Below are 24,838 nucleotides of genomic sequence, written 5' to 3' on the forward strand. Positions count from 1 at the left end.
ATAATAATCTAGAGTTTCCACTACTTTGTGGCAGTGCTTGAAATTAAACAGCTATCATGAAGACGTAGCTATCCGCGAATTGCGAAGAGCAGGAAGAACCAGCGCCTCTTAATGTGAAAATATCACAAATTACCATTTTGAGTACACTTTGCTCACGAAAAGATGTGCAGGCAAAGTCGGGAAGACATGAAAAAGATTGATTTTTAACTCCTGAGAAAACTAAGCTGTGTATTTTGCAGAGGGAAGGTGCAGCTACAGTGGTAAGTTCTCTTCTTTGTGTAGTTTATCCTAGGCTGCCCTCCAGCACTTGTCTCCTCAGTGAGGAGTATATACTAAGGTCAGGACCTAAATGCATTGGCTCTACCTACTGCTGAGCACCAACAAGCTTTAAAACTGTCAGCCTGTCCCTCTCCCTCACCCGTCCTTCCTGTTTGTTCTGACACAGGCCTTCTTTTTCTATTTTTGAATCACTTTCTGTGCAGCACATTCACTGACAGTAGCAGAGAGACAGAGAGAGTATACGCCTGAAGGAAATTCAGGCTACAAAACCTATAAGGAAGAAAAACAACAACCCAACACATATTGTCAAATTAGCCATCTTATTGACAGTCTAATCATTTGAGAGGCAGAATAAACAGAGGCTTGTATATGGTGGTGCATCAAAGGAATGCTGATAGTTTCATTTCCAAATAATTAGATTTTTAGTGATTAATTGTTGTCTATGAGAAAACTGAAATTTTCACAGTTTTTCAAAAGCTATTGTTTTTCCCCATCAACACTAACAAAAAACAACCATATCTTATTTATGATGGCACCAAAGAGAAAAATCCAGCAACCTCAAATACTTAGCATTTTTTAAATAAATAATTCAAACAAATGTTTATCAAACCTGCACTCAATTCATCTGTTAATTGCCAAATCAATCACATTGATCAACAATGTTGTAAACCCCCATATGCAGTGTTGGGTTGGGTGTACAGCGCACTACACCCTGTGTCCTGAATCCTATTTATTATCCTCTTTATCTCATAACACAAAACTTTAACAGATCTTTAAACTGTAGATCACAGTTTTTGTTGAATATTGTAAAAATGAAGATATGCCTTGCTCTTGAAGCCAATATTCACCTTCTATGTATTAACCCAGGAAACCATCTTTTCCCCGGTGTTAACAAAGCAGCCTGAGACATAAAAAAAAAAACCCAACATTGATGCAATCACCTCAAGTTTGTTGCTCTGTTAAGAGTGGTTATTTCTGTAAGATGACGTGCAGCTGTGTACAACTCATCCCCAATGTTGCCATTTCCTCATGGCAGTTAGTCATGGTGGCTACATTTTACCGATGTTCCTAATCCCAGCTACAAAGCTCTGGCTGATTGACTGGAAACAGGATTCAATGCGCTCAGCTACTGATCTATTCTCCACCCACTCAAAGGAAGGATATGGCTACTAATTCAGGGGATGATGTCGAGAATCACATTAAGTTTCCAAATGCTTTATCAATGCTTTCCCATTAAAGTACATTATTATAATCATGGGGCTGGCTTAATAAGCCGTAAAATTTAGCACTAAACAGTAACACGTGCAGTGCATTTATTTTGCGTCTAAAGAATTTATCCTGTGTTCTCTTGGAAAGGCTAGTAAATGCATGGTCCACGGTCACGAGGCCAAAGTTGAAGTATGACTCACTAACAGACTGAGGAGCAGATGTGAAAACTGAAACACTGCGCTCATTTTCTTCATTACCTTTTATTTAACTGAATATTGTTACAAAATCTCTCTGAGATGAAGCAGCTGTTTTGGTAATTATTCCCGAAAAAGCAAATGCATTGTTTACTCAGTGCTACTGGGATAGGTGCCCACATTAGCTGACCCAGTTCAGTCTTCTATATAAGTAACAGTAATTCAGTGCACCTGACTGGCTTTTTATTTTATTTTATTTTATTTTTTTTACGACAGCCATTCTTCTTTGTAGTCACTGCAGTGATGATGTATGGAGCCCCAGTATCATGTACTGAGTCACCACCATCACATGTGAACCGCGAGTGCGGCGATGAGCAGACATCGACATTTGGTGTGCGATTCCATAGAAGACAGGAGTAAACCCTGCAAGCTGCTGCGCAGTGTTTGCCAGTGATACTGTGTTGGCTGCTGTTAAATTTTTAATAGTCTAACAGTATTGTGATGTCATTAATTGGTGCTCCAGTTTGCCTTCAGTGAAAGTCCCATCTGCACCTCCTATATTTATAATGCAACAAATCCTCAAAAAGGGCGTTTCAGTCGGTAAGAACAGTTGTAAAGGAGGTGTAACCATCACAGTCTGTGGCTGCATGTGTGCCAGATTGTTTGGGGTGGGGGGATATGCTCGTGCACCCATTTACTATATTCTTCTCAAATAACTGTCACTTTGTGGAGGGGCAGCCATGTCTGAAGCCTTTTAAGACAGTGCAGCAGCCACAAAACATGATGGAGCGTGATTCACTTGTTGAACAGAGAAAAATAGTTAATCCAATCTATTAATGGGAATGTGGTGCTGGTTTCTCTGGTGGCAAAGGTCAACTTTTGTGAAGATAAATGAATGGTGTTAAGTGAAGGCTCACAAACATCTATTCTTTAACATGACCTGTTTTACCTCGGAAAATGGTTTCATGCTGAATAAAAGGGGTTAAAGATGAGACATAGACAGCTCTGGTAATGTTATTCAAACTTGAGCTGTTTTCTTATTACTTTCTTTCTTTTCTTTTTTTTTTGTTTGACATTGTTATTTTCCCCCAATGGCTCATTTACCCTCACTGATTGGAAGCCAATTGATTGGTTGGAATAATGGCTTCACATCCTCCTAATTAGGAGTTAATTGAAAAGTATCAAAGACTAAAACAGCGTCTGGGCAGATGCAGACAGGAAATCCTTGCTCGATTTTCATAAAGTTCAAGGCTGTTTTTCTTTCGACACTTTTATTTGCTTCTCTTCGTTCCCACTCTTTTGTATACAGCTCATGCAGGAAAGGAAAAGCGAGGATGAATTATGACCCCCAGAGGCTCAGAAACCACAAATACGATCCAAATGGGAAAGAAAATGAAGGTCTCTTGATTTCCCTCAGTTGACCCTGTCGTGCCATTTGTTGAACATGACTCACGGTGGTGCAGCTCATGCTGTGAATATACCTCATAACTATGGATGTCATGGCAAAATTGTCTTCTGCAAATACAAAGGTGTTAACTGAGTAAAGGTGGGTTTATCCCCATCAAAATCGCTGAACCTTCATCGCTCCTACCCTCCTCACTCATTATGAAAAACAATCCATTTGAAAATCCTATTAGACTTAACTCCATACCACAGTATTATGCACCGTGCTTTACTAATTATTACATTGCAAGGCCATTTAGTATTTCAATTAGGAACTAGACTACATGAATCTGGTAATACACTTGGTTCTGCAGGAGTTTTAAATCTCTTGTTGCCCTCCTCTTTTCTCTCATTTTTACCCCCAGGATAAAACAAAAACAAGTGTATCTGCACACACTCATTTCCATAAAAATCCTGCACATCCACTGTCCTAAAATATGTCTTCCCACAAGCACGTTATTCAGCTTGAAGTAAGGAGTCAGAGTCCTTATTTTACAGATGCACCATGACCTGTCATGAAATATTTTTCATGTTGGTCCATATGGAACAAAATGATAAATATTTTAAGCTGAAATGCTAGTGTTTCGCTAGGATGTGACTACAAAGGGGGTGAAGGATCTAATGAATGGTGTATATAATGAGAATCCAGCTCAGACTTTACACCAGGTTGGATGCTGCTAAATCATGTTGCCAGAGGGAGTCCCTGTGGTGACCACAGAGCATCCAATATATTTGGATCCCTGCAGGCACAACCTTAAGGCAGCCCCTTAACAAATATACAGTGAGATAGTGATGATCCCAGACAAACGTCTTAATGATATGTGGATACGGACAGCCTCATCCATCTGTAAACGTTAAACAAAAACATGTGACATGGTTAACTGTTGAGGGGTCAAAGGTTTTTCCTCCATAAATGAGCACCTGTTAACATGTGACTACGATCTATATATAAAACCACATTAAGGAGTTCAGCTCAGCTTGTTACAGAACCACATTCATCAAATTCAATTTAAAAAATTTTGAATTTGATGACTTTTAAAGGTACAGTATGTTGAACACGTTAATCTAGAAGGGGGTGCTGTTGCTTCAAAAAAAAAAAAAAAAAAAAGCAAAAAAAAAAAAGCATGCAGTGGCTGTTCCAGACCCAAAGAAGTGCAACTTTTATGTCTTAGCCCAACTTAGTTTCATCTCCACTGGACGTGGACATCTGCAACCAATGTTTATGTCTAGCAACAAATCATCCAACAGTAAACCTGCATGGTGATCTGCTGGTGGAGCTACACAAATTATTTTTGCTACTGGAAGTAAGCCTCCAGACCTCTGCACGGACTGATGCTGATGGCCGGGGTGTCAGTGAGGGGTGGCAAGTGCTGTAAGCAGAGTGTAAGGAGACATACCTGCAGCCATTAGTGCTAGGTTAAAAAAAATCTCTCCAGTGGCTCCTCACCAGAAGATACAGCATCTGCTGCTTTTCTACTTCATTCATCATTGATCTGCCCTTCAATATGATTGACAAGTAGCCAGAATTATTGACTCTGTAAAGGAAAAGAATGTGATCTCTGCTGCTTATTTCTTCTCATGTTGGACAGAAGAATTAGATTATGCTAGGTTCACAGCAGCATTATAAAATGGACCAGCACTAGCTAGTTAGTGTGCTTACAGACTGAAGCCTGGATTGGTTGCGCGCACGGACAGCTAGAGACCTGAAGGCTGAATAGTCATTCCTGTTATACTTCTTTGAAGTCCACTGCCTGAGCAAATGCGTATTTGGTGCACCGTGATGTGAATTCTCTGCAGACTAGTTCCTCGCACTTACTGTTTGGTGATGTTTATGCCACAGGGACCCAATTGGACCCTAGACACAGGAAGTATAAAATCCTTTTCACAATAAGTCTTTGATTGTTTTGGGTATTTTTACATTTAGTTGAAACTGGCACTTCCTTTTTAACATTTTAAACTAATAATCCTACATATTACACCTTTCAAATGTGAAATTTGTAGGAGTATTATAGATATCTAGGATTATTTTCTGTTTTTGTTTTTTTGTTTTGTCAAAAATATCAACATTTTCACAGCTCTGGTTTCAGCCACTTCTCCATTATTTTATATTTATGCCTTTGTTTGAGAGACCTTGCATCTCATTTTTGATGTAATCATGTTTTAAGGTGCATTTTTACATTACAAATGGCGTGCCTTAGAGTCTGAGTGCACATTTACCACTGAAAGAAAAGTGTACTTCTTCTTTTTTCGACCCAGACAAACACAACCCTGCCAAGCACATCTGCCAAGCTGGCAGCATGACACCTGTGGAGATTGGCAGGCTCAGCCAAAGTTGCCAGGACAAACTGGGGAGCTGTGGCATTCACTGTGTGTTTGACTTTATGACATAGCCGAGCGTAAACCCTGGAGGCCATTTAGGAAAGCTCCTGCTGAGAAAGAAGGGGGGCTGATCCAAGCCAGATCAAAGGTTCCTCAGTAAAGATTTTACTCGGATATGACAAGAGAATATTAACATCCACCTGTCAGCTGGCATCACCTCTCCTCTGGCGGGATGAATCACGCACTGATCAGGAGGCAGGAGGATGAGCAGAACTGGTGGAAAGCCGCAGCACTCAGAGAAAACAAAATCATGCCAGTCATGAGGGCTGGCTGGCTCGCCATGCATCACAAGATCACAACTCATTAAAATGGTGATCACATGAATCAGATTTCACTGGAAATGGTCTAAATTTAAATGATAAAGCTTGCTCTCTGACTGGTTGATGAACACTTTTTGTATTTCCAATTTTATGCATGAACGCAAAACAAAAACAACAACAACAAACAGAAGCACTTTTAGTGACCTAAACACACACACAAAGAAAACACACATTTGCACTAGTTGGCATCATCATCGGCACCAGCCTCAAGCCCATGCGATGCTCTTTTGTTTAATTCCACCTCTGCATATGAGCAGATGGCATCACCTGTGCCACCCTCTCCACAGCCTCCTTTTCCATGAAAGAAAAGAAGTCCGAAGCGGAGCTCACACCTACCGTTCCCAGAGATGTGGTTCTCTATCTCGCCGTGTCCAGCTTGCCTCGTGGAGACACTAAGTTGCATGTAGAGTCCCATGTAATGTAAACTCCCCAACAGCACCCTGAACGCTCCCATTTCGCTTATGTTTTGTCTCGCGCTCTTTTTCACATCGAGTGGAGTGCACGTCGAAAACAAAATTTTTCTTTTTTTTTTTCTTTTGTTGTTGTTTAATCCGGAAGGCTTGTTCTGGCGACGAAGGGAGTGGGATACCTGCGAGAAATAACGAGGAAGTCGCCGCAGCCTCCTCCTGTGCTAGCTGACTGACTGACTGAGTGAATGTGGCTCTGCTTCCGCTCACTCGGTCCTACATGCGGCGGAGGGAGACTTTTCCCCCATTAGAAAGTGCCGCGGCTTGCAGTGGGGAATATCAATTATGAGAGGAGTGATATTACAAGCACTCAGCAAACTTAATGACGCTGAATTTGTCATTAACGAATCCGCTTTTATGAAGCGGCGCGAGGCCACTAAAAGCTGAAAACCCTTATTAAGCTAGTATTCAAACTAATTAGTATTTTAGTATTATAATGTTTACGAGTTAATGTCGTCGCGGACGTGTTTTTTCACCAGACAAGCGTGCAAGGGAGGTATCAAAAATTAGGATTGGGTAAACAAAGTGTTGCGAGAGCCAGTGGCTTGTTTCATCACTGTACACACACACACACACTGCTAAACTCTGAAATAACTGCGCCCACAGTGGGCATCACAACCACATATGGCTAACTGTTTTTTTTCCCTGTCCACGCCAATCTTTCCTGTGCACCTAAATACATTGGCGCTGTTTGGGGGTCTCATAGCTCACCTCTTGCGTCCAATGTGAACCACTCACTACCAATGTGAGTGGTGGGAAATAATTGTTTCTTTTGATGTAGCTGACAGTCTGCTCACTGATTCATTGCATTGTTTAGACTAGCAGAGCCACAGTAATGAGCTTCATCGCTGATTTGGCGCTGGAGTGTGGTTTGTTTGCTTGAGAGACTGATGTCAGGGGCACGCTGCCTGTGTGTTGTGTAGCTGTCCGTGGTGCTGAAATGTAGCCTCACTGCTGTTCGCATGAGCAGTATAGAGATCAGATTTCTCAATATAGGGCAGCCCAGCCAAGAGCATCATTTTTGTCCACCTTGTTAACCAAAATAACATAAAACTCTGGATGGTGTTTTTTTTTTTCTTATCAGCTCTGCCAACTGGATTTTATTTGTCTTAAATGCTTCAAAAAGTGTGCAAAATAGAAATTGAAACTTTACTTTGAATACACATATGTAACTTATACCGGTAATATGTTTTATTATATTTTGTTCAATGTTTCTGTCTATCTCACAACTTTGAATTACTTAGCTTAAGATATGTATTTGTGTTATTTTCCAGTGGTGGGTCTGTTTCACACAAGGCACAGATGAAATATTCAATCAAGTCGCTAAAGGGGCAGCTGCCCCTCCAGTCTTAGGTCAGTATGCAGTAGCATTGCACTCTCTGTCAAATATTGCCCATTCAACATAATTTGTCCAGTGTTTTGTTCCAATAACCTTGTGAAAGCTATGCATTCTTTGTTTTGGAGGCAGGAAACAATTTTTCATAGTATTTTTTTCCTCCTGTCCACTAACACCATTCTTTCAGTTTTTCCCGTTTTTCCCTCAATCATAGGTGCTTGTAGGACATTGAACAGAACTTGAGCAAGAGCATAACTCGTTAGGAGTGTCCTCCTAATGGAAAAGGAGGACACTGTTGTTGATGTTTTGCTTGTCATTCTGGTTGTAATACCTGATAGTCACTTTGCAGGGGTGCCATTAGGGCACACTTACAGTTGTATGTGTGCTAGTAATATTTTGCCAGGTCTCACTGAAAAACTATTTTCACAGTAGGGAACGAGAGTGGATACTCTGGTGGAAACATCTTATGCAGCAATAAGTTCAGCCCCTATGCTGAGTTCTGGCGCAGAGCGGCATTTGGACTACAGGAGCAATTAACTTTTTTCGAGCCTGCGAGTTTAAGTGCTGTTAGCTTTATGTATGCAAACTGCTAATGAGGCAAAGTTGATGATGCTGAGAACTTAAGGAAAAATCAGTTTCAGTGGTGTAAACTCAGGGCCACATGTACCCCACCAATATCGATCGACCAGTCAGGGCATTTAAGGCACCATGCCGGCAGACTGAATTCACAACCAATAAGAGACGGTTGTCATTAGACCAAATCTCACCTGTCTGCTTCAGGTTTTCTGCTGTCTCTTCCTTTACCTTAGACAGCCATTAATATAGGTAGAGGGTGTTAAACAGCCAGCCTGCCTCTTTCCCTGTCACCACCGGTATGCTTACTCAGTGTCTGCTGTCTACATGTGCGAGCTCATGACTGAATATGTCAACTCCCGGCCTGCTAGATGTGTTTAGCGAAAGTCGCATACAGTGATTTTGCCTGGCAGTATACATAGATTGTTGCCATCCTTCCCTCCTCATCACACTGCTTTTGTTATTTCTTGCCATGTTTACTGAGGGTCAAAATACACAGCTTTTATTATGCCAACATTTCAAACCTAAATATTATTAGTGCTAATACATAAAAGACTTAGCTACAGAGCTATATTTAGCCTTACATGTTAGCTTTACAGATTTTATCTGGTGTGTGTGCAGATCTATTTCTCTATCTATCTATCTCTCTCTATATATATCAAAGCATTAAGGTGTCTGTTTTGCAAACTTTACCAATCCCTCTGTTCACTCTCAATAACAGAATACCTTCTTCTTCCCTACTAAAAAGAGAAAAGCTCAAAACCACAGTGGTGCACAGTGTTTGCACTCAGTCATTCGGAAAATACAATTATTCTCCCTCCCGTCGGCTGTGAAATTGCTGTACAACCGCTGTTAAACACGCTGCAGTCATAATCACTGATAGGAGATGCATGGGGCTGGGCCTCCTCCGCCAATACGGTATGCAAACGATGCCCCGCCGCTCTACCCATCTTGTTACTGAGTGATATTAGACTTTGTAAAGGCACTTAGGAAATGCAGCAGATGTGGCAGCTGTCAGTGAGCATCCCACCCAGTCCCTCCCACCACTGCTGCCTCCTGTCAGCAGTCATGGTCAAGGATCTGGAGAGGACATGGTGTACTTAAATGGGTGATTGATAATGTAAGCCAGTTTCTAACAAAAGTTAGGATATAGTGTAATAAAAACCAGAAGCCATTAATTTAAAAAAAAAATAAAAAATAACCTTTCAAGGTAGAAAAGCACTTTCCGTGCTCCACAGTCAAATGGTTTAGATTCAGGATCTGCAAATAATCTTAATATTTAATCGTCATCATCTATGGTTCAGATGCACAGAAATCTTTACCTGTGATAGGAACAGGCTCTGATCTTTGAGCCCTGACTGAGTGTTTTGACAGAAACCTGACATAACTGCGTCATATAAATCTCTTAATAGGCTCAGATGGGGCACAACCATATGCAACTTTATTAATATTCTAAATAAATTTGGCTCTGAGGTTTATTGCTCTTTGTAGATTTAACCAACTTAATTCAACAAGATATAACTAGACGTAACACCTGCTTCCCAACATCTATCAAGTATAAAGCTAGTATGAAGATGGATATTTTAGATTTAAGAATCCTCAGCTAAAATCTAAAATTGGTGCGTGACCTGACTTAGCAATGACCATAATCGACACAAGTGTCATGCACAAGTCTAACACAGTTCATCACTTAAACGTCTGCCTCTGCACCTATGAAGGAAAAAAAAAAACATGTCCAGTATTTGCGGTCAATAACACAAAATGATTGTATTTAATTTTATTTTCAATCAGCCCAATGAAGCACTTCACTCTCAGACGCGTGCCTTACTTGTGGTTCCTAACCTATTACAAAGAAGAAAGAGGGAGAGCTTTCAGGCCGCTCTTCTGTGAAACCAGCTCCCAGTTTGGATTAGGGAGACAGACACCCTTTCTGCTTTTAAGATAAGCTAAAAACTTTCCTTTTTGATGAAACTTAATAATAATTAGGGTGACCCTGTATCCCCAACCAGTGGCAGGCTGATGGATGCCTATCCCGGAGCATGGCTCTGCTTGATGTTACTTCCTGTTAAAATTGAGTTTTTCCTTCCCACTGTCACCAAAGCGTAAATTCAGTCTTTATATAGAAATTACTCTTATAAGATAAGGATGATACTAGGCTGATATTCTCTCTCAGTTAACATGTAATTCATAACAGGTTTTTTTCCTCCCAAACAAAGATGCAGCCTGGCGGACAAGACAGAGACAATAATGCAGTAGGTCTGTTTGTGTACACAGCTGTACTGTAATCCACCTCCTCACTGATGTGCGTGAACAGCATCAGCGTCAACGAAAAACAGCAATGGGCTGAGAGCTCCGGGAGGCTGCTGCGATCCATCCGTGGGTGGGTTTAGACAAGTAAAGAAGAAGCAGGTCTGCCTTTCCGCAAGGATTCTAATATTGCGAACGGGGCTGCAGATATAGGCTTGCTGTCTCCATCTGCGCTCCGTGCAACAGTAACCAAGTGGGGGCATAATGAAATTCATGTGCACAGACCGTTATCAGCTTGCTGTGCCAATCCCACGCTGTAAAACATGACATTTAATCAAAATCAAAATGGCCATCAGAATTCCATCACCAAATGTTTTTATTAGAAAATATTTTACACCTAAATCTATAAAAAACAAAAACAGAAACAAAACAGACCAAACAAAAACTCGCCAGGTAAAAAGCTTTGAGGGGGGAATTTCTGAGTTTAAAATCTGTGTCCATGATTATCCTGCAGTGTCCAACACCAGAGTTCAGTAAATAAACAGCACTGTTGCTGAGAGTAGTCTTGCTGGCTGGGTGTTTCAGTCAAGATACAATTTTCTGCCCTCCAAACTCAACTCCCACTGTGTCTGCAGTAAACATCTTCATTGGAACTGAACCAATTCTCTGACACAAGACTTAGACAAGTAGACAAAAAGGATATTATTAACTTAGGGCTGTAATTTTAAATTCTTTCTCACATGAAACCCTATCTCCCTCCACTGAATGCTTTTAGCTGTTTCTGTTCATTTAATCATTAATTTTCTGGGTTTGATGATCACCGAGGTTCTTTGTGTTTGAGGGTGGGAAAGCGTGAGCGTCTGCAAGAGAAGAAGTGAGCTTAGAAGTTGTCTGCGAGGTCCATGATCCTCTTCCGCTCGGCCTCTTTGAACTCATCGCTCTTTCCATCTCCGATGCTCTCGGCGTACTCTGCAATACATAAAGAAAAATCAGAGGATTAGTTGGCTTGACAGCACAGCCGTGGGCCTTCTAACTTTTGCGGTTAAACAGAACATGCTTGGAGCCAGAAATTGACAGAATTGGTCCTCCTCCGGCACTGAACAGGAGGCAAATGAGGGAAGAAAAACATCGTACACTTCAGGTTTAGGAATTTTCCTAAGAAGTTTAATTAGAGTAATGTAGGTTCAATAATTCATTTGTTCAATAAAACAGACAGAAAAACGCAAAGATATTCACAGAAAAACAAAAATTTATTAGATGGGTTTTTGTCAAAGCCACCAAAAACTAACCAGTGCTCTGGTCCTGAAACACCACCTCACTTCAGCTTTACTTTGTGCTGATTAATTTAAAACTGACTGAATACAAATATACTTTGAATTATGCATGCAAGCTGATTTGAGAAACTGACCATCAAGGGCCCTGGGGCAAGTCTGCAGTTCAGTTAGAAATTACTGGCACTGACGCCTGCTTCCTGCACTTAAAATGCTGAATAATTAGAAAGAAGCAGAGCAGAGATGCTGTAACTTCGGGAGGGAGAGTGAAAGCTATTCTCTGTATATTAAAAGGACTAAGCGAAAGGGAACTATGCATTAAAAGGCTTTTGTTATTAAATAGCCTTTCACTCTAGTCTAGACATTCTTCAGTCTGTACATCACTTTTCAACAAAAAGTCAAATTATAGGATGTTTCCTGTGGAAAGAAAGAAAAAAAAAAGGGCTTTTCTATAATAAGACGCCCTGCAGCAGTGGCTGCACTGAAATCTACCCTGTTTCCTCAGTAACCGGTCCAGGTGTATTGTGTAGTGCTTGTACTTAAGTGTGGACTGCTCTACATTTGACTGTTTTCTTTATTGTCTGCCTCTCGCACGAGCCCTCTGAGACAGCGCGACGGTCGATTTGTGAGTCTAATGTGCAGAAAGTTGCAGCTGCCGCAGCCCCGGCGGAGTCCGTGCATCCGGCGTGTCTCTCACCCAGCCTCTGAGGCAGGGATTACACATTAAACTCAGGGATGTCGAGACAGAAAGATGGAATAAAAAAATAAAAAAATAATAAAAAAAAGATTTTTCTCTGGGAGACACTTCAGAGAGAAGAGAATGAAGGGGGGCTTTCCTCACAAGAGCCCGCAGGGTTTAGGAGGATAAAGAATGGCTGCCAAAGACACAGAGAAGACTTTGCTTTTGAGGGTAGAAGGATGTTTTTATGTTATTAGATTGTACATAAAGGATAGTGACAGATGTAATAGGGCTGAGGACGAACCTCAAGAGATACTGTAAAAGAACACTACTTGTTTACAGATGTTCTAGAGGAACAGGCAAAATTATTTATTATGTTAATTCTGGTTTTATAAGGACCTGTTTCTTAATTTTTCATCGTTCTGACAAAAACAAAAGAAATCAGTTTAGACTTTAAAAAAAATGTGTTGATGCTCAAAAAGCAGGATATGGATATACAAAAATTTAAGTGTTTCCACGTGTCAAGAACTGGAGTGAGAAGTATCAACTATAAATTCAAAGAGAGCCACGCAGCACCGAGCAAGCCTGGCAGAGGTAGTCAAGGACACTGGAAAGAAAACAAGTGAGAGATATTTCTTGAGACCCCAGAACAAATGCAGAGACACGAGTGAACTTAGCCATGTTGGGAAATGTAGTCCCAAGGAAGATAATCACTAGGACCCTGCACAGGAATGGACCGTGAGGTTGCAGACCAAGAAAAGAGACACATTCAAGCCAGACTGAAGCACGCTAATGATAACCTGGAGAAAGATTATGTAGACTTCTTTGGCGAAAGAAGGGAGAGGTGTACAACCAAAGATCACAGTGTACCTGGAACTGTGAATCTCGTCAAGGTGGAAGGAATCATGAAAAAAGGATGTAGGATTATTTTGAAAAATAAACCTCAAGCAGTCAGCAGGTAAACTTAGTCTGGGTCACCGTTTTTATCTTCCAGAAAAACAAGAACCAAAGCACAAAGCCCTGATCTAAATTCTACTGAAAATCTGTGGGGTGAACTGAAGATCAAGGTCCATCCCTGACGACCATCTAATGTTAAAAAGCTTGAGAGATTCTCCAAAGAAGAATGGGCTAACATGCAGACATGCCTAGCACACCTGCTGGCCACTGTACGGCTACATCCTACAAATCTGTATCTATCAGAGTAGTATGGGAGAGCATTAATAGCTACAGTGGGGCAAAAAAGTATTTAGTCAGCCACCGATTGTGCAAGTTCCCCCACTTAAAATGATGACAGAGGTCAGTAATTTGCACCAGAGGTACACTTCAACAGTGAGAGACAGAATGTGAAAAAAAAATCCATGAATTCACATGGTAGGATTTGTAAAGAATTTATTCGTAAATTAGGGTGGAAAATAAGTATTTGGTCACCTCAAACAAGGAAAATCTCTGGCTCTCACAGACCTGTAACGTCTTCTGTAAGAAGCTTTTCTGTCCCCCACTCGTTACCTGTATGAATGGCACCTGTTTGAACTCATCATCTGTATAAAAGACACCTGTCCACAGCCTCAAACAGTCAGACTCCAAACTCCGCCATGGCCAAGACCAAAGAGCTTTCGAAGGACACCAGGAAAAGTATTGTAGACCTGCACCAGACTGGGAAGAGTGAATCTACAATAGGCAAGCAGCTTGGTGTGAAAAAATCAACTGTGGGAGCAATCATCAGAAAATGGAAGACATACAAGACCACTGATAATCTCCCTCGATCTGGGGCTCCACGCAAGATCTCATCCCGTGGGGTCAAAATGATCATGAGAACGGTGAGCAAAGATCCCAGAACCACACGGGGGGACCTGGTGAATGACCTGCAGAGAGCTGGGACCAAAGTAACAAAGGTCACCATCAGTAACACACTACAACGGCAGGGAATCAAATCCCGCAGTGCCAGACGTGTTCCGCTGCTGAAGCCAGTGCATGTCCAGGCCCGTCTGAAGTTTGCCAGAGAGCACATGGATGATACAGCAGAGGATTGGGAGAATGTCATGTGGTCAGATGAAACCAAAGTAGAACTTTTTGGTATAAACTCAACTCGTCGTGTTTGGAGGAAGAAGAATACTGAGTTGCATCCCAAGAACACCATACCTACTGTGAAGCATGGGGGTGGAAACATCATGCTATGGGGCTGTTTTTCTGCCAAGGGGACAGGACGACTGATCCGTGTTAAGGACAGAATGAATGGGGCCATGTATCGTGAGATTTTGAGCCAAAACCTCCTTCCATCAGTGAGAACTTTGAAGATGAAACGAGGCTGGGTCTTCCAACATGACAATGATCCAAAACACACTGCCCGGGCAACAAAGGAGTGGCTCCGTAAGAAGCATTTGAAAGTCCTGGAGTGGCCTAGCCAGTCTCCAGACCTCAACCCCATAGAAAATCTGTGGCGGGAGTTGAAAGTCCGTGTTGCTCGGCGACAGCCCCAAAACATCACTGCTCTCGAGAAGATCTGCATGGAGGAATGGGCCAAAATACCAGCTACTGTGTGTGCAAACCTGGTAAAGACCTATAGTAAACGTTTGACCTCTGTTATTGCCAACAAAGGTTATGTTACAAAGTATTGAGTTGTATTTTTGTTATTGACCAAATACTTATTTTCCACCCTGATTTACGAATAAATTCTTTACAAATCCTACCATGTGGATTCATGGATTTTTTTTTTCACATTCTGTCTCTCACAGTTGAAGTGTACCTCTGGTGCAAATTACTGACCTCTGTCATCATTTTAGGTGGGGGAACTTGCACAATCGGTGGCTGACTAAATACTTTTTTGCCCCACTGTATTTCACGGTTCTTAAATGGCATGGTAATTGGTTTTAACTCGTTATTTAAAACCAGTAGCACTTTTAAACTCCTTAGCTGACCAAGTGCATAAAGTTGTCTTTGTCTACAGTGATTAGGGCTGTGCGATATGACACAAAATCTCATATCCCGATATAAGACATCTATCGTCCGATAATGATATAAATCACAAAAATGTAACATTTTCTGTAAATTCTGTGAATCTCGGGCAGCTCGTCTTGCGTGAAGTGGTTCCAGCTGGGCGTCGTGTATCTGGAGTCGAGTGTTTTAACCGATGCATGAAAGTATAAAATTTTAGATATAAGTTGTAACGGCCGCCGTTTTCTTTGTGAGTATTTATTACGTGCTGCGGGGAAAAGCCTGTTCTAACGTCTAAGTCTAAGGTTTATTTTTTAGCACTTGACGGTCTTTTTTGCTTCTCATCTGAAAATACTCTGCATACTCTTTCAGGTGATTCAGTTTATTTTGAAAAGTCTCAACAGGATCTTGAGCTTTATTGTGAAAGGTTTATGTGGAACAAGCGGACACGTGACAAGATGGTTTTACTGTCGTTGTTGCTAAAGACAACACATAAAAACAGGCGCTTGTCCGTCCGTAGTGTGGTTATATTAAATATAAGAAAAAGAGAGAACTTTAAGAAATTAATGTAGCCACTACAGTGACCATCAGAACGATGAAAAAATATTGCCGTAAACAGTTTATTTTGCGACACCACGAAACAAACGATAGCGTAAAATTAAACATAAACGTTATATTGAACAGCCTAACAGTGATTAATAAATTTCTTTCTCTAACTCTTATTCAATAGGAAAGCTATTAACAACAACACTTTCTATGTTTCCTCACCACAACAAATAACACCTAAATGCAGCATGATGCATTCTTTTTCATTAGGAATTTTAACTTTGTAATGCCACTCATGGAAAGTAATGTCAACCTTTGTAGGTCAAAATATGTATGTATAAAATTTGCATTCAGAAATTCTAAAAGAAGAAAAATATTTCACATGATTTTAACACCATGCTTCAGTTGGAGATAGCATTTATCATGCTTTAAAGCCCACAGTACAGCAAAAGTATAGATGAGTAGACTGTAGTCAGTAAAAGCAGAATTTCAAGCCCCTGCAAAGTTGTAATGAATGGAGTAATTAGCCGAGTTTGGCCACTGTAATAATCATTTACATCTAGTCGAGGGACTGCAGTCTGTGGCACTTCCATGTTAGTTTCATTTTTTTAGGTCAATGCTTATTTCACTAAGATGAAGTCTGAGGTAAATCTGAGAGTAAATAAATGGAAAATGCCAAGCTGTGCGTACAGTTGAGTTTGACATTTATTGTCAGCTTTATGCAAGAAATTCATGCCAAGTTTTGATTTTCTCTTCTAAACAGCTTGAGCTAACACAGAGATTTTTTGAAAAATGCATAATTCTTTGACTGTTCTGTACAGTGAAACTTGTAGAGAGACAATGATAATACCTAATAGCTAAAACTATTAAAACTATTTAAGAAGAAGAAAAAATGGCTCTTTAAAGCACTAAGATGACAATGAGCTTAAATACCTAAACCCACACTTCTGCCAAGCTTAATTCTTGCCTTTTCTTACCTGATAAGAAGAGTATATTTATTTAAATGTTGAGTAGAGATGAACGCTACAGTGAGATTACCGGAGACGCCCAAGTGCAAAAAGAGATTTTCATATTTTTATGGTAAATGGACCAGTTCTTATGTAGTGGTTTTATGTAGTGGTACTTTACACAACTTTGCTCATTCATCCATTCACACAAGCACTTTTTTTTCTATACTCTTTCTATACAAGTGCTCCTATCTAACATCCACACATTCGTAACTTGGGGTTAGTACTTTCCCCAAGGATATTTGGCATGCAGACAGGAGCAGACCTTACTTTACCACAAAAAAAATAACTGAAGTGAGACTGCAGAGATGTATTTAAGTTTGAGCAACATTAGAAAGAAGTTAGAAGTAAAGGCAGCATAGCACGCTACAAGAAGTGCTTCTAGAAGTACAAACACTGAGCTCAGGTCAGAAGACGCTCAGGATGACAGTAATCTGCTCGGGTTACTCCATCATTGAGTATTCAGGGGAGAGCTAGGTTATAGCAGGCCACAGCACTAGGCATAAAGTTAAGTGTAAAGTTAGACCAGCATCTGCAGATATGAGGATGCAGATTTGTCCACAGATTTGTGCAAATACAAAAGCCTTGAATGTCAGAATCAGGGATTTTAATTTGATCCGCAGAGGTTTGGATGCGAACGAGACTTACTTAAAAAGGCACAATTTTAAGGGTGACTGAGAAAAGCAGGTGAGGGGCAACTCAGAGAAAGCAACTCAACAAAAACATGATAATCTATGGCCTCTATTACTGCCAGCCTGTCATTGTGACCGAGTGCCAGTGTCTCCATGTCTATAAATGGTGTTGCAGTCAGCCACACAGACAGAGAGGTCAGAGATTCCGTGACTCTTCAACTCTCTGCAGAACCTTTTCTTTGGCATGCTGGTACCCTCTCCTTCTGTCACCACGGCAACACGGCAGAGGACAATACAGTAGTGAGCATCGCCATTACTCAGGTCAGCGACTGGGACGGATCTGCCATGAATACAAGGAGAATCATTTCCAGGAGCAGCCTCTGCAACGGCAGCCAAGGATAGGGACACGCTATAGGACTTTCAGCGTGATTACAGCTGCAGCTGGAGCACCATAAGTCATTTAAAACACTGCTAAACCAGTCTCAAGCCACTGTGATCCCACTGAACAAAGGACAGCTGGTACAGAATATGCCCACAGTGGGGTAACCTACCGTCTATAATCATCATGCAGTTTGCCTTTTAACAAACAAACAAAGAGAGTGGGAAAAAAGATACTGCAAAAGCTCTCTAAAATCTGGATACCATGACAACATTTAGCAAGACATAAGCTTCAAAAAACAATAATTGCTGCAAATGTTTATTTTCTTCTCATAAACCAGTTTCATCAGCACATCTAATAAACACAAATAAATTTTTATCTATGTCTATATTTTTGATATTTTCAGAGAAAGTCTGTGTAGGGTGGACTTTGCTACTTACATTAAATGCAATAGTTTGTATTTTTAATAGAGATGGCACGATACCACTTTTTTATGTCCGATACAGATATCATAAATTTGGATATCTGCCGATATCGATATGAATCCGATATAGTGTGTTTTTTAATCAATAAAACGTTTTTTTAATATCTTGCTGCATTTTGTATAAGTTTTTACTCAAGTTTAAATAAATAACAACACTAAAGCTATTCTGTTATACCTGTACGTAAAAAAATACACTGCGCCCAAAATATTTCATAGTTCAGCAACACTGATCAATCTAATAAACTTAAACCTATTCCATGCTCCCTATTCTGGTATTTTAAAGAGTACTTAGCAGAAATATTCAACAACCTAACTAATAGGGTTGCAAACTCCCAGCAAAAAAAAAATAGGGAACCACCCTCCACCTCATGTTGCTTAATCGATGTAATCAAATTTAATTTGATGCAGGGGGAAAACTGCACAGAAATAAATTCTTTTTCAAGAATAATTAAATAGATTCAACATCTTTCTTCAACAGAATTGCAGAATTCACAGATGGTACTTTCCCAAAGGAAAAAGTACTATAGCTTACTAGGGTATATTAGACTTAACAGTTACTACACTGAACAAAAATATAAACGCAACACTTTTGTTTTTGCTCCCATTCCCCATGGGATGGACGTAGAGACCTAAAATTCATTCCAGATACACAATATAACCATCCCTCCCAAACAGTGGTCACAAATCAGTCCAAATGTGTGGTAGTGGGCACATCTGCCATATTGAGATAATCCATCCCACCTCACAGGTGTGCCACATCAGGATGCTGATCTGACATCATGAGTAGTGCACAGGTGTACCTCAGACTGCCCACAACAAAAGGCCACCCTGGAATGTGCAGTTTTGTCTCACAGCAAAATGCCACAGATGCCACAAGCAATGAGGGAGCGTGCAATTGGCATGCTGACAGCAGGAATGTCAACCAGATCTGTCGCCCGTGCATTGAATGTTCATTTCTCAACCATAAGCCGTCTCCACAGGCGTTTCAGAGAATATGGCAGCACATCCAACCGGCCTCACAACCGCAGACCTCGTGTAACCACACCAGCCCAGGACCTCCACATCCAGCAGGTTCACCTCCAAGATCGTCTGAGACCAGCCACCCAGACAGCTGCTGGAACAATTGGTTTGCACAACCAAACAATTTCTGCACAAACTGTCAGAAACCGTCTCAGGGACGCTCAACTGCATGCCCGTCGTCCTCATCGGGGTCTTGACCTGACTCCAGCTCGTCGCCGTAACAGACTTGTGTGGGCAAATGCTCACATCCGATGGCATCTGGCACGTTGGAGAGGTGTGCGCTTCACGGATGAATCATGGTTCACATTGTTCAGGGCAGATGGCAGCTGAGAATGTCCCAGTTCTTGCATGGCCAGCATACTCACCGGACATGTCACCCATTGAGCATGTTCGGGATGTGCTTGACCGGCGTATACGACAGCGTGTACCAGTTCCCACGAATATCCAACAACCTCGCACAGCCATTGAAGTGGAGTGGACCAACATTCCACAGGCCACAATTGACAATCTGATAGACTCCATGCGACGATGTGTTGCACTGCATGAGGCAAATGGTGGTCACACCAGATACTGACCGGTTCTGGGTCCCCAGACCCCCAATAGCGCAAAAAACTGCACATTCCAGGGTGGCCTTTTGTTGTGGGCAGTCTGAGGTACACCTGTGCACTACTCATGATGTCAGATCAGCATCCTGATGTGGCACACCTGTGAGGTGGGATGGATTATCTCAATATGGCAGATGTGCCCACTATCACACATTTGGACTGATTTGTGACCACTGTTTGGGAGGGATGGTTATATTGTGTATCTGGAATGAATTTTAGGTCTCTACGTCCATCCCATGGGGAATGGGAGCAGTAACAAAGGTGTTGCGTTTATATTTTTGTTCAGTGTATATACAGTAATGGATTTCTATATATTTTACATCAGATTAAAACTTTGGGTGTAAGATTCAGATAATTATTTATTAAAAGCTAGACATTTTAAATGAGAATAAGAAAGAAAAGTATGTCTTTGTGCCCCCTTTTCCCTGTTCATGCCCTATCGGCCCCCCTGGCTAAACTTTGCTAGATCCGCCCCTGCACAGTTACAGCCGTCAGCTGCGTAGAAAAAGATCCTGGTGTAGAAAGTAATATTAAATAAATTCTAACAACAGCTTATCAAGCTTAAACGTGCTGCTGTTGTTCAGCCGCTGGTTTCCTCGTTCTGGTGAGAAGTGGGCCAAAAACAAAGAAGGGAGACGGACTCCCGACAGAAAAGCCGATCAGCTGATCATTGATCAGTTTCACGATTGAAGTAGCAGGAGGAGAGTGAGAGAGGCAGTCTCTCCATATATTGGTTGTTAAGCTTACCATGGGAATGCTTTACAAACATTCAGAGATGAACTTACACACTTGCTTTACTTCTCTCTGGGATAACTTCCTCGGAGATGAAATGCCTGATTGCTAGCAAGGCTACAAATACACACAGCCGCTCTATCACGTGATGCATACTGCTGCAACTTGCTACGGTTATGAGCCGAGTTACGCCGTGTAGCAAGTTTTGTGAGGTGCTTTTTTGATATTTAATGGATCGGATTACATTTTTTATTTCTTGCCGATATCCGATCCAGCAATTTGGGTCAGTATCGGACCGATACCGATACGTAATATCGGATCGGTCCATCTCTAATTTTTAAGTCTTGCAAGTTCTTTCTTTAGTACATGTTCTTACCCCACAGGATACCATGGGAGCCATAATTTCTAGTCCCTGGAATAAGGGCTTGACATTACTTAACTGTTCTTTTGTGATGGGAGGGTGAGCAAGGGTTTCAATATTTTTGGTCAACTTCCACCTTTAGCTTAAATACAGCATAAAGACTTCTTTTGCACCTTTTTCTTTCTTTACCTCTTGAAGGCCGACTAGGCGTAAACCTTGAAGCTCTTTTTTGAACTTCTTATAGAACAAAATAACAGAGTTTGCATCAGCAGTTAGTCAGGGTGGTCTCTGATTTAAAAACCCCAAAACTATTCTAACATCTTTATTGATATAAAGATTCATGCCACAAGAATGTGCTGCAGGAAAGAACCCAACTTCTTAATCGACACAGTCGCTTAAGTACTGTTTTAGTCAACGGTACAGTTCAATGGCACAAAGGCTGGTTTTCATTGTGTTAAAATAATTTGAAGTGGAGACTTTCAGTTTTATTTGAAGGTATTACACTGAATATTTAAGAATTGCATTCATTTTTGTCCACTGTAGGCTCAAAACTACTAGTATCATAACTTTAAGTGTAAGAATTAGCTTCAATACTTGGGTAAAAATCCAAGTATTATTATACAAGGTTATCACAACTGAAACATTTTAAAAAAGGCAAATCATAAACCTCAGAATTCAAAACCAAAAACTTCACAACACAAGCAAAATTGTTCCTGCGGAGCAGTTTTTTATTCTTCAGTAAGCTAAAGCCGTTAAGGTCAAGATAGCAGAGCAGGCGACACACACTGCATGTGCTTAACCTTTTCCTGTGGTTTAACATTGACCGGGTGGGGCACTTGAAATGGGAGATGGCTCCACACACTGTGGCCTAGTAGAAAGGGTGAGGTCACTGAACCACACGCACGCAGATGAATTATGATAGACATATGCAATGGCTCTAAGCTATTATGTATGCGGACGCATAGTTATTTGCAGAACACATAAACACAATATAGTTTATGAAAAATAAGTCACATCAAGATCATGCAAGGAAACCTAACATGCACATTAATATGTAGAAAACATTCAAGGGCAGGCACGAGTACAGAATGCAAACTGAATCAGAAATGAAGTAAACATCTGCAAGGATTTCCTCTCAAAGGTTTGTTAATATCTAAAAAATATGCAGATAAAAGCAAGCAAGGACATGTGCGTACAAATAAACATGGAGACATGCTAATGGCAATCACACACACACACACACACACACACACACACACACACACACACACACACACACACACACACACACACACACTCTGTAAGTAAGCAAAAACATAGTGTGGACAAGCACGATGTGCGTGTATGCAAATATGCAGATGAAAACAAAGAGTCACACAGCCACATTTAGGATACAAATTCCTGCACACACGCACACGGGGAGGACTGGAGAAATGCCACGCTTGCTGGCAGTGCCATGTGTGACGGATGGCTCTATCTACAGTGTTACATGCCACAGAGAGCCAGAGGGTGTGTGAACGGAGCCACGTCCTCGAGCTTTATCCAACAATGATACGGGAAGGATGGATGTCGCGCCGCGAAGGAAATAACACAACCTGCTAGGTCTTTGACGGCAGAAAACAAATATAGCACGAGGAGAAATCTCTGGCTAAGTGAAAAAAGTGAATAAAGGACAGACAGACTGTCTCTGCTCTACTCAGTGATAATATGATCAGTTCAGATTTGCAAGCCAGGCTCAATTTCATCATATTGTTTTACCATCTGCAGAAAGGTAATACAATTAACAAAAACAAAACAATCACATCTGCCTGGATATTTTAGATGCTCGATTTTATCGTGTTTATTTTTCCATCTGAATTGTCTATATCGTAATATTCAGGACAGTCTAAATATTAAAGACACCCCTCTCATACAAGGTGACCTCTGCTACTGCAAATGCAAAGGAAGAATATACTAAACAAAGGTCAGAGTGACAGGGTCTCCCCAGGCCTACTTCTTTGTTCAAGAGAACAGGAGCATATGACATTATTTGTGGTATTTTATTATATTCCAACCTAACCACTTTGGCAGGCAAACAGCACAGGCTTGCTATCAAACAATAACCAGAGCCAAAGAACAGCGATTATACCATCATTTTCCCCTGAAATGCTGTTTCCTTGCCAGGCTGAGAAGCACTTGGAAACAGGATTTTACAAAATGTGTCAATAAAATGCACTTCTGAAAGTAATATAAATCTCTATGGGTGTAAGAGCAGCTTTTGAAGGCACCCCTTTGCCCTTTCAAAATATGCAGTTTTTCTACTTTTATCCTTGTTCACTCTAAGGTGAAGGATCTGCGCTTTTGGGCAAGGTCCCAGATCAACCTGTAGATTTGATATAAAGTCACGGGAAAGGCCTGTGCTGAGAAATGTGTCACTACAGATTATTCTCCCATTTGCAGAGTATGAAGATAAGGAGAAAATTATTTCACACTTTCAATTTGATAGATGAGGACTATCAGAATGGACGTTTTTGTCAGAATTCTTCCAACTGCTTTTTTTAACGGCGCAAGGAATTTATAACATAGCATTTCTAAGCATACAATAACATAATTACTTCAGAAAAAGCAAAAGCAGTACTATTTGCCTTCTGAAAAACTAACCTTTTTATCAAACCACTGCTGTGCAATGATGCATTTCAACTTTATGTACTGTAATACTCAAATTTTGTAAAATCAAGCTAAAACTGAGGATTTTCTTCCACAATATAAAAACTTCAGCGAGAGTTTGAGCTGTCACCTGTGAAAGCATCATGCCAAAAGAACTCAGTTTGGACTTGAGAAAATGAAGGATATCTGAAGATTTCAACAGTCAGAAGCCAAACTGGATCTGGGTCGTCATTTTGTCCTCCAACATAAACACAACTCAAAACATGCGTAGCTCCTTGTAAAGAAATATCTCCGTCAAATTTGTAGAAGCTTGAGAGATTTGCCAAAGAAGAATGGCCTGGGGAGAAGGCGTGTTACAGACTTGTTGCAAACCACAACAAACGACTGCAGGTTGTTATCCAGCAAAAAGGAACTGATTGATTTTAACCCTGGCTTTTTTGGGTTTTTGTAAAATAACTTTGCCTGTTTGCAAAGTAAAATAACATAAACATCCAAAATAAAAAGCTATGTTCAAAATTCTTTACTCACGTTAACAGCGCTTAAAAAATACTAATAACCTTTTGTGTATTGATCAAACACATTTATATGTTAAAGCACTCCCCATATGTTTTCACATAAAACAGTGTCTGTATGTTTATGTGCAGCAGAGTAGCAGAGATACTAAGGAAATATTGAGAAGATAAAGTTACTCACCTCTCATGATGTGGCGCACTACTTTGACAGAACCTCCTCTTAGGTTAAGAATTTGATGGACCCTCTGTTGAAGCTACATGCAGACAAAAAAGAAAAGAAAATAGAATTCCTATTATCTAAAGCTGTATATTGTTGATTGTTTTGATGTGTCTTATTACTTGGTCTGTATTTTAGTGATAAACAAGAACTAAAGGTAACATTGTAGCTAAAAAGACAGTTTCCACTTTGAGTTAATGCTAGTTTGCTCAGCTTAAAATGTCCAACTTTAAGCTAATTGTTTGCTCCATATGTTTATTCTTGGACTCTACTATAGTGGCTTTTATGTTATACTAGGCCTTTTAAACACTAGTGCTTGGAAATATTGCCTCAAATCTTTATCCCAATATTTCATTCATATTTTTTACA

The 24,838-nt window shown here is 40.6% G+C and overlaps 2 protein-coding genes across 2 annotated transcripts in view; both read right to left on the reverse strand.

The window, feature by feature from the left end:
• Positions 1-6,456, reverse strand: part of LOC308407418 (V-set and transmembrane domain-containing protein 2-like protein) — a 52,403-nt gene extending 45,947 nt beyond the window's left edge. Inside the window, exon 1 of the mRNA XM_080899043.1 lies at positions 6,161-6,456. Within this exon, the coding sequence (XP_080755169.1) occupies positions 6,161-6,278 (118 nt within the window). The 5' untranslated portion in view covers positions 6,279-6,456. The remainder of the gene's footprint in view (positions 1-6,160) is intronic.
• A 4,349-nt stretch (positions 6,457-10,805) lies between these two features.
• ctnnbl1 (catenin, beta like 1) overlaps positions 10,806-24,838 on the reverse strand; it is a 77,647-nt gene continuing 63,614 nt past the window's right edge. Inside the window, exons 15-16 of the mRNA XM_080898483.1 lie at positions 24,434-24,506; positions 10,806-11,416 (exon numbers count right to left, since the gene is read on the reverse strand). Of these exons, the coding sequence (XP_080754609.1) occupies positions 11,328-11,416; positions 24,434-24,506 (162 nt within the window). The 3' untranslated portion in view covers positions 10,806-11,327. The remainder of the gene's footprint in view (positions 11,417-24,433; positions 24,507-24,838) is intronic.

Source organism: Rhamphochromis sp. 'chilingali' (assembly GCF_963969265.1).
Source record: "Rhamphochromis sp. 'chilingali' genome assembly, chromosome: 12".
In the NCBI taxonomy this organism is placed as follows: Eukaryota; Metazoa; Chordata; class Actinopteri; order Cichliformes; family Cichlidae; genus Rhamphochromis; species Rhamphochromis sp. 'chilingali'.